The sequence below is a fragment of the Narcine bancroftii genome, chromosome 12 (assembly GCF_036971445.1).
Source record: "Narcine bancroftii isolate sNarBan1 chromosome 12, sNarBan1.hap1, whole genome shotgun sequence".
NCBI classification, from domain to species: domain Eukaryota; kingdom Metazoa; phylum Chordata; class Chondrichthyes; order Torpediniformes; family Narcinidae; genus Narcine; species Narcine bancroftii.
The window spans coordinates 67,124,984-67,138,709 of record NC_091480.1 but is presented as its reverse complement, the minus strand read 5'-3'; the positions used below and the strand labels follow the sequence as shown (position 1 = coordinate 67,138,709).

General features: G+C 48.5%; 1 protein-coding gene across 3 annotated transcripts in view; it reads right to left on the bottom strand.

The window, feature by feature from the left end:
• Positions 1 to 13,726, bottom strand: part of LOC138746980 (acid-sensing ion channel 1-like) — a 656,759-nt gene that overhangs the window by 97,711 nt on the left and 545,322 nt on the right. For all 3 annotated transcript variants that reach the window (XM_069905762.1, XM_069905761.1, XM_069905760.1), the window contains exon 2: positions 4,835 to 4,988. In XM_069905762.1, the coding sequence (XP_069761863.1) occupies positions 4,835 to 4,988 (154 nt within the window). The remainder of the gene's footprint in view (positions 1 to 4,834; positions 4,989 to 13,726) is intronic.

Here is a 13,726-nt window from a genome sequence, read left to right as displayed (position 1 = left end):
GGATGCCCATGGAGACATCGAACAGAACGGTGCCCTCACTGTGAGGAGTCAGGAGGTCCTGGAACCATAGGCCCGTGATGGCAGTCCTGAAGGCCCGCGTCTCCTCGTCGGACTTCTGGTCCCAGGCGAGCTGGTCAAAGTTGAGGCCAGGTGTCAGTGCGCAAATATGGTCAGTCGTGAGAATGTGTCGGCGACCACATTGTCTTTCCCCGCCTTGTGCTGAATGTCAGTGGTGAATTCCGACACGAAGGAGAGGTGACACTGTTGGCGGGCCGACCAGGGATCTCTTGCCATAGTGAGCACCTGAGTGAGGGGTTTGTGGTTGGTAAAAATGGTTAAAGGCCTCCCCTCCAAGAAATAGCAGAAATGACGCACCGCCAGGTACATGCCCAGCAACTCATGATCGAAAGTGCTATACTTGTGCTCTGGTGGGTGAAGAAGTTGGCTAAAACTGCCAGTGGTTTCCACTGTCCATTCACCTGCTGCTCCAGGATGGCGCCGACGGCTATGGCAGAGGCATCGACGGAGAGCGACATATTCAGGTCGTGGCGTGGGTGGACGAGCAGGGTAGCCTTCGCGAGGGCATCTTTCATGGCTTCGAATGCCCTGCTGGCCTCTGGAGTCCAGGCGAGTGTCTGGTCTTTGGCCGCAATGAGGGCAAAGAGCGGCTGCATGATGCGCGCAGTGCCTGTAATGAAGCGGTTATAGAAATTAACCATACCCGCCAACTCCTGTAGACCCTTGAGGTTGTCCAGGTGTGGGAACTCCCTGACTGCAGCGATCTTCGTAGCGGCAGGTGTAGCTCCTTCGGCCGTGATGGTATGGCCCAGGAACTGCATGGACTCTTTCCCAAACTGGCATTTAGCCGGACTGATCGTTAGGCCTAAGTCGGCCAGTCGGGAGAAGTGGGTGCGCAGGTGAGACTTGGGTTGTGCCCAGTCACTGCTGGCGACAAGGATGTCGTCCAGGTAAATGAATACGAAATTCAAATTCCTCCCCACTGTGTCCATGAAGCGCTGGAAGGTCTGGGGGGAATTCTTGAGCCTGAACGGCATGCGTAGGAACTCGAACAAGCTGGGGGTGATGATGGCCATTTTGGTCATGTCCTCAGGGTGCACCGGGATTTGGTGATACCCGCGCACCAGGTCGACCTTGGAGAATACCCTCGCACCATGCAGGTTGGCCGTAAAGTCATGGATGTGTGGGATCGGGTAACGGTCAGGTACTGTCGCATTGTTAAGCCGTCGATAATCTCCGCAGGGGCGCCAGCGGCTTTCGGGACCAGGTAGAGTGGTGAGGCCCAAGGACTGTCAGAGCGTCGAATGATCGGCAGCTGCTTCAAATGCGAGAACTCTTCCTTCGCTATCTGGACCTTATCTGACGGGAGCTGGCATGCCTTGGCGTGGACCGGCGGGCCTTTGGGGGGGGGGTGGGGATGTAATGAAACACTCCGTGGCATGGTGAGGCGGTGAAGAACTGCGGCTTGAGGAGGGACGGGAACTCATCCAGGATATGCTGAAACTCGTCCTTGGGCGTGCTGACCGTGGCCATCTGCGGCTGCTCTGTGCAGGAGCCGTTGAGGCGAATGAATTGGAAGGTATGGGCATCTACCAGTCGCCTACCTCGAATGTCGACCAGGAGTCCGTGGGCGAGGAGGAAGTAAACACCCAGGATGGCAGTTGGGAGGGACAAAACGGTGAACCTCCATGAGAAATTCCGCTGGTCAATCTGGAAGTGGACGGTCTTGTCTCCATACGTTCGGATCTCCGTTGAATTGGCTGCACGGAGGGGAGGTCCTTGAGGCCGGTTCTGGGACTCGATGGCTGTAGCCGGAATGACACTGATCTGGGCCCCAGTGTCGACGAGGAAGCGTCGGCCGCTGACTGAATCCCGCAGGTAGAGAAGGGTGTGTTGTTGGCCAGCCGCCACAGTCATTAACAGCGGCCGGCCTGCTCGTTTCCCTGGAATGAGCAGGGCTGACAACACTTCTGGGCCTTGGCTCCCCAGCGCTGGTGGAAGAAGCAGAGGCCTGAAGTGGATGGCTATGCTCTTTGAGGCCCCTGCAGGGGCTGGGTGTTCCACCACGCGCTAGAGGAGGGCTTGGCATGGTCATGCCCATGACTCATAACCTGCTGGACTGCTAAGCCCTCCGGGAATCATTTGAGCCATAGCTTCTGAGCCTTTTGAGCGACCTTCTAAGGGTCAATGAAGCTTTCCTGGGACAGCAATGGCCGGATATCTTCAAGCAGATGGTTGAGGAAGATGCGCTCGAAGAGTGGGCAGTTGGTGTGATCGCCCATGAGCACGAGCATCTCATTCATCAACTCGTGTGGAGTTCTGTCCCCCAAGGCATCGAGGCGCAGCATCTGAGTGGCACGCTGGCGCCTGGAGAGGCCAAGGGAGCCAGTGAGCACCCGTTTGATGGTCCCGTACTTATCTTCCGTGGGTTGGTGCTGAACGAGGTGCAGCACTCATTTGGCAGTGGCCTGGTCCAGGGCGGCGACCACATGGTAGAACTTGGTCAAATCTGATGAAATCTGGCGGAGGTGAAACTGAGCCTCTGCGTGGCTGAACCAGGTCTTCGGTTCCTGAACTCAGAAGTCAGGAAGCTTGATGGCTATAGCGTTGATCGAAGGGTTATTCATGTCGGGTTCAAAGTCGTTTGAACCTGTCGGGGTCACCAATTGTAACTGAAGGATCGCACAACCAGACGGGTTGAGTTCAGTGAGCAAAACCGATTTATTGCAGGCTGCCTGGCTTGTCTTATACTCCCAGCCTGGACATAGCTGACAACTGCGCTGGGGGGCCCCGACGTCACCGGGGCGTCACATGGGTTGTCAAGTGTGGGCTTCTGAGCCTGGTGCCGAGGTCGGGAGGAAACCCCCGATGGTGCCATTTTGGTCGGCTGCCCCACCGCGTGCGTGACAAGCAGGGCCGGTTTGCCTGCCTAATGGCATACCGCCACAGTACACAAATGTAATTTATACATTGCAGTTCATCATATTGTATATAAAACACTGGCCCATGTAAAAACATTATCCAGTGCCTGGTGCTATTAATCCTCCATGACTCAAACGCTTTCAGGAGGCTACAGGATACCTTTCAATGCCATTATCATTATTCTTTCTCAAGGTCACATCATTCACGATGTGCCTCCCTCCAGCAAGAAGGTAACAAAAGTGACCAAAGGCCAGCAATTGGTTTAAGGTCAAAATTTCTTGGGATTTTTTTGGGGTACAAATTATGATCATGATGACTGAATGGGTGGTTGAGTGTGGGGAGGATTTGAGCTCCCCTCCGGACACGTGCAGGACTATTGGCTCCTTGCTGTATTCCGAACACTGGGAGAGAAGTACCACAAGCAGCCAGCACTCCTGCATTGGTTTAGCGCCAATTGGCAGAATCCCAATGACTTTCAGATACTTTGCTCTGGCAGTTCATGCCGTTCATTCAACTGAACAATCATCTGTTGAAGGTAAAAGAAACTGCAGGTGCAGAAATCTGGAACAAAGAAGGCAGGCCAAAATAAACGGGTTAAACTGCCCCTGCGGAGGCCCTGCATTGGGACTCTCTGCTGACTTGTCTGCTCCGTGCTGCAATACGTGAATGAGCTCGAGACTGCAGGTCAGGAAGCATCTACAGTAAGTTAAGGGTAATCAATGTTTCAGGATTGGGCCCTACGTCAGGCAAGCAAAGTCTTTTCGAGGAATGCCTGCTTGGAAGAACAACTCCAACTCTTCAAAGGGAGTTCTGTGAGCACCTTTCTCAGTGCTCCCGCTCCATTATCCCTGTTGCCCTCAAACTCCATGACAATATCTGACGAAAGGTCCCAGTATCTTGGTTTCAATATGAAGGTTGTTCAGTTGGAGCCCAATAATTGAAATCTGATTAGCTCATTTCAAATATGGGTCATGTCTATCACAGTTAACTCTATCAGCGGTTAGCGCAACACTGTTACAGCACCAGCGACCGGGACTGGGGTTCAAAACCCATGCTGTCTGTAATGAGTTTGTACGTTCTCCCCATGTCTTTGTGGATTTTCCCCAGGGGCTCCAGTTTCCTCCCACTGTTCGAAACGAGCCAGGGGTTGTAGTTTAATTGGGTGACACGGGCTTGTGGGCTGGAAGGGCCTGTTACCACGCTGTTTGTCTAAATTTTTAAAAAATAACAATAATAATCTTAAATCATGCAATATCCCAACAGCATTGGGGCATTGACTTATATTTTGTACAATTTGTTACAGTGAAAGGGACGATATGAAGAGATCTTATATTGCAGACTTTCTGCATTTTGAATGCAGTTTTGAGAAATGCCATCTTCAGTTTTATTCCGCAAATGTAACATTGACCTTCATATGCTAACCAGTATTCAGTTTATGATTTTAATCTTTTTCTTTAAGTTTAGTTACAACACGGTAGAAGCTGGTTCCAGCCCATGAGTCTGTGCCGCCCAGTTACACCCCATTAACCTACAACCCCCACCCCCGTACATCTTGGAGGGAGGGAGGAAACCAGAGCATCCGGGGGAAACCCACGCAGGACGTGGGGAGAACGTGCAAACTCCTTTCAGACAGTGGTGGGTTCGAGCCTGGGTGGCTGGCGCCTTAACAGCGATGCTCTGACTGCTATGAAAACCGTAGCGCAGGAGTGGCAGCAGAGCTTGCTTTACAGCAACGAGCCGATTTAGAATAACCGCTGCATCATGAACAAGGTTGTAGCAAAAATTGCCTTGATTACCGAAATTCAGCCCAGTTTGCAACATATGTGCGCCAAGCCATAACCTCCATGGCCTACAAATTCTGAGATCACTTATGCTTGGAAGAAACAGCTATTACCTGTTTCCCCCCAGACAGGGAGGTACTCATCTTGTTGAATGTCCAACATCAGCTCCAGACCGTTCCCTGTTCCCCCCTTCAAGGTTGTCAGGATTGGCTGGTCTTTCGTCTGTCCCGAGTTAAAAGTATAGCACTTGCCATACCTTGTAAACACCTGCCGGAAACAAGACAGTTCAGAGTTAGCTCAGAGTCCGTATCCTTGTCATGAACATGTCAAGGAATTGGTTGTTTTGCAACAGCGTCACAGGTCCAAATATTGCTGGAAGTTGCATTTATAAATGAATAAATTACCGCAAAAAGAAGAGAATGGGAGGCCGTGTCTGTGGTTCATTGATCATTCTAAAATCTGATGGTAGAGGGGAAGAAGCTGTCCTTGTGCCACTGAGTGCTCGTACACACCAAGAGAAAAGGCATTTCACGGTAAAAATACAGAGGCAAATGTAGAAAATAAGATTCTGAACTTGAGGGCCCCTTGGGAAATCCTTGTTTGAGTCCATGGTGAAGCAATCAAATCTGGGAATACATGGATGGCCAGAAAGAGAGAGCTATTGAGCTTCAGGGTGAAGAACGAGGGTGAGAATTTAAAAAATTGAGGCAGGGCTGGATCTTCTCAATCTGCACTCATTTCACCCCAACTCGGCAGATATTAAAATTCATGCCACTTGGGGAGAGCTTGGAGTGTACACTTTGGGAAAATGACATGCCAATTTATCAGAAAATTGCCCTTACGGCAGAAGTAAATTGCAGGGAGGCCCAATGAAATCATATTTATTCGCGCCTCGTGCCAATTGCTGAACCACGACGTGGGCAAAACACAGTTACGGACTGGACTAAAAGAAAAACAAATTTCCAAAACTCAAACTTTCTTGCATCATTCCACCAGTTTATCACTCACCAGCGCCTCAGCATGAATTAGTCTAACTCATGATAATATCACTGTTCATCACCGCTGTTCCCTCTAAGCTGTGCGCTTAGAGTTGCAACCAGTGCACAAAGGAAATTAATGTGCCCCAAAGGTCAGTGACCTAAAATAACGTAGTAATTAATAATAGTACTTTGTAGAATGCAATCATACGTGTGTTACATTAAAACGCGTCAATACAGTTTCATTCACCATGAGAGATTGGCTGTGCCAAAATTATCCTGAACCAGCCTCATGTTTACATTTGCACAAGCAACCAGTGTGCACAGACTTTTGTCACAGGAAGACAAAAAGCGATTTGCACAACATAAGGTTTTTTGCACACACCGATGACTCAAAAATCAGAGGGAACATTGTTCATCTCATCTCAGGCCGTGTCATACATACATCATACAGCAATAGGCCCTTCCAGCCCACAGGCCCGTGCCAGACATTTACACCCAATTAACCTACACATTTTTGAAGGGTGGGAAGAAACCCCCCCCCCCCACCCCCCCGTACATTTTGGAACAGTGAAAGAAAACGGGAGCACCCGGATGAAACCCACGCAGGTCATGGGGTGAACCCAGGTCACTGGCGCTGCAGTAGCATTGCACTCAGCAGTACACTAACCATTAAGACTAAAAAACGACCAACGTATTTTGCTATTAACACAACATCCTTGGGAGTATTACCAGTGGCCATGTGTATCAAACATGATCTCATTTTCTGGAACATGGAACATTACAGCATAGTACAGGCCCTTCTGTCCACCATTTTCTGCTAACTGATATAGACCCAAAAGTATATTAAACCCTCTCTATCTCACAAAACTCAATTTTTCTATCTTAGGAGTTTGCGGAGGTTTGGTACGACATCGGAAGCTCTGGCAAATTTCTAGAGGTGTGTGGTGGAAAGGGTGCTGACCGGCTGCATCACGGTCCAGTATGGGGGACACCAATATCCCTGAGTGCAAAACCCTCCAAAAGGTAGTCAACAAAGCCCAGGACATCACAGGCAAAACCCCAGCATCGAGAACATCTACAGGCAACACTGCCGTCGGAGAGCAGCACCGATCGTCAGGGATCCCCGCCGCCCAGCACACTCTGTTCTTGCCACTGCATACAAGAAAGAGGTGTAGGTGCCACAAGACTCACCCCACCAGGTTCAAGAAGAGCTGCTCCCCCTCCACCATCAGACTCCTCAAAAACTAACTCAATCAGGGACTCATTTAAGGACTCTAATTGGCACTTTATTGGGTTGTTTTCCTCTCTGTATTGCACAGTCAGTTTGTTAACATTTCTTTATTTGTTTACATGAGTACATTGAGCACAGTTGATTTTTTGCACTACTGTTAAGTGGTAATTCTGCCTGGCCCATGGGAAAAAGAGCCCCAGGGCTGTATGTGATGTCAGGTATGTCCTCTGACAATAAATCTGAAATCAGAAATCTTTCATCCATGTGCTTGTTTAAGAGTGTCTTAAACACCCCTAATGTTTCAGCCACCCCCACCACCCCTGGCACTGCATTCCAGCCCCCCCCCCCCCCCGCCAACTCTGTGTGAAAAAAAGAGATGAGGTGAGGCCAGGAGGCTCATGGGCTGCTCAGTCCCTCAAACAAAGTAGGATAGATTGATTGTAAGAAATCACAGATTATATATAAAGGAACTCAAACTATACACTCATGGAATCTCGAAGCTCCTGTTACTGAAAAGGGAAACAGTGCAGATGCAGGAAATCTGAAACCAGCGCAGAAAATTCTAGAAACACTCAGCAGGTCGGGCAGCAACTGTGCAGAGAGAAACAGTCTACAGTTCTGGTCTAGGACCCTTTGTCAGAGAGGTAGGAGTGATCATCCACGTACAGTACAGGTACATCACATGCCTTACAGTCAAGGTTATTGTCCAACCTGACAAAACAGCGCTCTCCAGTCCTCAGTGCAAAGCCAGACATAACACACACACAGACAAAAAAAATGAGAGTCTCGGAGGGCCAGTGTGAGCAGTTCCTTTGGTCGTTCAGCATTCTCACTGCCAGTGGGAAGAAGCTGTCATCTTCCATCTGGGCACCCTCCAACTGGATGGCATTAACATCAACTTCTACATCATTCGTTAGAAACCCACACTCCCCACCTCCGTCTCTTCCTTTCCCCACCCCTCCTTTCCTCCAGCTTCATCCCTCTCTTTCTTTCCCTACTCCTCAGCCCCCTCCCCTGATCAATTCTCACCTTTCCTCTCCCGCCCTCCTATCTATGTCCCCCAATGGCTTTTGGCCTGTACTCCTCCCCCTTCCTCCCTCCTTCCCCCCCAACATTTTAGTTAGGCACCTGCCTGCTTTTTGCTCACACCTTGAAAGGCTCAGGCCCGAAATGTCGGTAATATATCTTCCGTGGATGCTGCAAGACCTACTGAGTTCCTCCAGCGTTTACTGCGTTTTTACTTCAATCACAAGCGTCTGCAGCCTTTCAAGTGCATCTATGTTCACGCAACTAGTCAAAGGCTCTTGTTGCTGGCTGAGGTGCCTTTAATGTAAATAAGACGCATGAATACTTAATCACTCATGGCAGATGATCTCCACCATGGAGAATTCTATCCACTACAGAGCACAGTTGCTCACAAGGAGTACAGTACAAACAAGCCTGCCAATATTTCATTCAGCTTCAAACACAAAACTCAAAATATCCAGAGGCCTGAAATTCCTTGAAATGGTTGCTAGAATCTGGCATTCTCGTGACTGGATGATACGTTACCACAGACAGACAGAGGAAGCTGGCCCTGCAAAGCTTTTCCTCATTACGTTCCAATTTGGCACAGGTTTGTTTTATAATCGTCAGACACAGGAGAAGTAGGCCATTCAGCCCATCGAGTCTGCCCTACCATTTAATCACGAGCTGATCCATTTACCCACTCAGCCCCACTACCCGGCCGTCTTCCCATAACCAGTGATGCCCTGGCTAATCAAGAACCTACCAATCTCTGCCTTAAATACACCCAATGACCCGGCCTCCACAACCGTCCGTGGCAATAAATTCCACAGATTCACCGCCCTCTGGATGAAGAAATCCCTCCGCATTTATGTTCTAAGCGAAGACCCTACAATCCTGAAGTTGTACCCTCTTGTCCTGGACTCTCCCACCGGGGGGAAACAACCTTTCTACGTCAACTCTGTCCAAGCCTTTCAACGTTCAAAATATTTCAATGAGATTTCAATCTCAGGGTTGTATGTGATACCATCAGACCATAAGACATAGGAGGAGAAATAGGCCATTCAGCCCATCGAGTCTGCGCTGCCATTTAATCAGGTGGTAATCTATTTTCCCAAGGAGCACCAAAACCTTTTTGTCAGATCTTGAGCCAACGGTCAGTAGTTCTGTGATGAATAATGATGTCAATGAACTACTTTTGTTCTTATTGCTGTTGCCCCTTCCCCTCCTCTCCAAATCTCCTTGGGGAAGCCATTTCCCCTCCATCCCTGTACAAGAGAGCAACCTGAGGTACCGACAGGGTCATGAACAACATAGTTCCATAGAAACATAGAAGATAGGAGCAGGAGTAGGTCATTCGACCCTTCGAGCCTGCTCCGCCATTCAATGAGATCATGGCTGATCTTAACGTTCAGTACCCCGCCCCCGCCTTCTCTCCGTAACCTTTAATAACCTTATACTGAAGAAATATATCTAATTCCCTCAAATATATTTAATGAACCTGCCTCTACTGCCCTCTGTGGCAATGAATTCCACAGATTCACCACCCTCTGGGTAAAGAAATTCCTCCTCATCTCGGTCCTAAATGGTTTGCCTATTATCCTCAAACCATGGCCCCGGGTTCTGGATTTTCCCATCCTTGGAAACATCCCATCTGCATCCATTCTGTCCAGTCCTGCCAGAATTTTATATGTCTCTATGAGATCCCCTCGCAATGTTCTAAACTCCAGCGAGTACAATCCCAAATTGCACAATCTTTCCTCATAAGTCATTCCTTCCATTCCAGGTATCAGCCTGGTGAATCGCCTCTGCACTCCCTCCATTGCAAGAACATCCTTCCTTAGATAAGGTGACCAAAACTGCACACTATACTCCAGGTGGGGTCTCACCAAGGCCCTGTACAGCTGCAGTAAGGTATCCTTGTTCCTATACTCAAACCCTCTTGATATGAAGACCACATACCATTTGCCTTTTTAACCGCCTGCTGTACCTGCATGCTCGCCTTCAGAGACTGGTGTATAAGTACCCCTAGGTCTCTCTGCACTTCCCCATCTCTTAATCTATTGCCATTCAAATAGTAATCTGCCCTCTGGTTTGTATTACCAAAGTGGATAACCTCACATTGATCCACATTGTAGTGCATTTGCCATGTATCTGCCCAGTCCCTCAATTTATCCAAATCACACTGGAGCTTCCTGACCCCCTCTTCCGTGCACACAACCCCTCCTAGCTTAGTGTCATCTGCAAATTTGGAGATATTACATCCAATCCCCTCATCCAGATCATTAATGTAAATTGTGAACAGCTGGGGTCCCAGTACAGATCCCTGTGGCACCCCACTGGTCACCACCTGCCACTCAGAAAACGAGCCATTTATCCCAACTCTCTGTCTTCTACCTGCCAGCCAGTTCTCAATCCACATCAATACTTTTCCCCCAATCCCATGAGCCTTGATTTTGGAAGCCAGTCGTTTATGCGGGACCTTATCGAAGGCCTTTTGGAAGTCCAGGTACACCACATCCACTGGCTCTCCCCCATCTATTTTACCTGTCACCATCTCAAAGAATTCCAATAGATTTGTCAAGCACGATTTACCTTTTGTAAATCCATGTTGACTCCATCCGATCCCTTCTCTGCTAGTCATATGCTCCGCTATTACATCCTTAATAATGGATTCCATCATTTTGCCCACTACTGATGTAAGGCTCACCGGCCTATAATTCCCCGCTTTTTCTCTACCCGCCTTTTTAAATAGTGGGGTAACATTAGCTACCCTCCAATCCATGGGTACTGATCCTGAGTCTGGCGAGTTCTGGAAAATAATTCTTAAAGCATCTGCTATCTGAATGGCCACTTCCTTAAGTACCCTAGGATGTAGATTATCAGGCCTTTGGGATTTATCTGCCTTCAATCCCATCAATTTCCCCAAGACCATGTCCTTAGAGATACTGATTTCTTTCAGTTCCTCCCTTGCATTTGGCTCTATGTTTCCCAATATCCTTGGGAGGTTATTTGTATCCTCTCTTGTAAAAACAGAACTAAAGTAAGAATTTAATTGGTCTGCCATTTCCTTATTCCCCATTATATATTCCCCTGATTCCGACTGCAAGGGACCTACTCTGGATTTCACCAATCTTTTCCTCTTGACATATTTATAAAAGCTTTTGCAGTCGGTTTTTATATTTGCCGCAAGCTTACTTTCGTAATTTATTTTTGCTCTCTTGATTAATCCTTTTGTCCTCCTTTGGTCCACAAACGGAGTTGAAAGGATTCAGAATCAGGAACGTAAAAACATCAGAAACAGGAGCAGGAGGCAGGAGTTGGCCATCCGGCCCGTCGAGCCTGCTCCACCATTCAATGACCTTTTCCCCATATCTCTTCATTCCCCTACTGTGTAAAAATCTATCCAAACTTGTCTTAAATACATTTACTGAGGTCGCCTCAACTGCTTCAATGGCAATGAATTCCACAGGTTCACCCCCTTCTGGGAAAAGCAGTTCCTCCTCATCTCCATCCTAAATCTACTCCCCTGGATCTTGAGGCCATGTCCCCTCGTTCTGGTCCCCCCCCACTAATGGGACCAACTTACCTGCCTCTATCTGATCTATGCCTTTCATAATTGTAAATGTTTCTACAAGATCTCTTTTCATTCTTCTGAATTCCAGCAAGTCCAGTCCCAGGTGACTCAATCTCTTCTCCTAGGCCAACTCCCTCATCCCTGGAATCGACCTGGTGAACCCCCTCTGCATCGCTTCCAAACCCAGTACAGCTTTCCTCAAGTATGGAGACCAGAACTGCTCGTAGTTCTCCAGATGTGGCCTCACGAGGACCTTGTACAGTTGCAGCAGAACCTCTCTGCTCCTAAACTCAATCCCTCTGGCAATGAGTTCCCATTGGAGTTAAACAAGGACGTCTGCAGATGATGGGGGGGGGGGGTCGGGTCCAATGCACAAACGTGCCGGAGAAACTCATCAGGTCACACGGCATCCATAGGAAGTAAAGGGTCACCAACGTTTCATACCTGACGAAGGGCCCAGGCCCAAAACATTGGTGACCCTTTACTTCCTATGGATACAGTGTGACCTGCTAAGTTTCTCCAGCACGTTTGTGTACAAGGATTTCATTGGATCCCGGAAGTTCCCAGAGTAAGTTCCAATTAGCTTGGAGGTCAGCACCGCAAGCAGTGCATGCACCTGATTTCAGGTCAGATAATTTCCAGGGGTCATTCTGCACAGGATCAGCCAGGGAATTGATCTTTGTGGGCTTGGTGCCTGGCTTGAGAAAAATGTACAAGCAATGGATACCCCACAGCCCATTACATCCCAGGCTGAGGGTAATTTCTCCTTCATTCGTGGCTCTAACCTCCTTCCTACAGCAGTAACTTACCACAACCAAGTTCTCCCCGTGGGTTTCCTCCCACCCTTCAAAATTTAAGGGGGTTGTAGGTCATTTGGGGTAGCTCGTGGGGCAGAAGGGCCTGTTACTGGGCTGCAGTAAGTTAAAATTTTTATTTTAAATTATAAGTTTCGGCTGAACTCCTAGCTGGCTCATTGAGGTCCTTCAGAAGGAAGTCTGTTGCCTGAACCCAGTCTGACCTATTTGTGACTCAGTGTCTCTGAAGGGGTTCTCTTTCTCTCGTACAGTAAGCAGTGCCATGCGGCACTCATGGCGTCCACCTTATGGCAGACAGAAGGCAATTTTGGGTAATATTACATGTTGTCTACTATTACATGACAAAACTGATTCTTTTAAAGGCTTAAACAATATGGCATGCAGAGCCACTGACACTTTATCAGGAATAGCTTCTACTGTTAACTTCTTAGCCAGCTCTCCTTGGAAGAGGCCAAGTTTTCTTGATTCACTTAACTTCTAGCTCTCCATCCCGTAGGACGTCAATGGTTCCTTTCAGTCAGTTTGTGGGGCTTAATATGTGCTTCCTGGAGTGGCTGTGCAGGCTGATCCTTGACAGGCTCTGCTTGCCACATACTTGGCTGGTGAAGATGGGCACCGGGGCAGAAGCCTTTAATCTGTTGCCTCTTTTGAGGTTGTTCTCAGCAGCGCCCACACCTTTTCTGATGGTGTCCTTCCGCTGCGAGCGATCTTGAGCCAGATCCTCCCATGTTGATGAACCAATGTCAGCTTTCTTGAGGCTCCCGTACAGAACATCCTTGTACTGTGGTCACTGGTTTCCTCGTTTTCAGGTACCACAGGACAGTTGGCCATACAAAATGTCCTTGGGCAGTCTTCTCTCGGGCACTCTGACAAAACGTCCTGCCCAGTGCAGTTGGGCTGACATCCCAAAGGTTGAAACTGCTGGCAATCCAGCTTGAGAAAGGACCTCGGTATTGGAGACCTTGTCTCACCAGATGATCTTCATCAGGGAATGTAGGTGACACTGTTGCAGTTGGTCAAGCTGACATAAGTGATTCTGATATGACAATAGCCCTGTACACCTTGCACTTGGTGGCCAACCTGATGTTCTGTTACCAAACCCAATCTTTCAGCTGTCCAAAGGCAAAGTAGGCTTTTCTGGTTCTTGACTCAATCTCTACATCAAGAACACTCCATAATTTAAAGCATAAACATAGAACATTACGGCCCAGTATAGGCCCTTCAGCCTATGATGTTGTGCTGATCCAAATATACCCCCCCAAAAAAAATCACATGCTAAACCTGCCCTCTGTCTATGAGTCTCTTAATTGCCCCCAATTTTCCAGCCTCCACCACCATCCCCTGGTGAGGCATTCCAGGCTCCCACAACTCTCTGTGTAAAAAACTTACCCCTAATG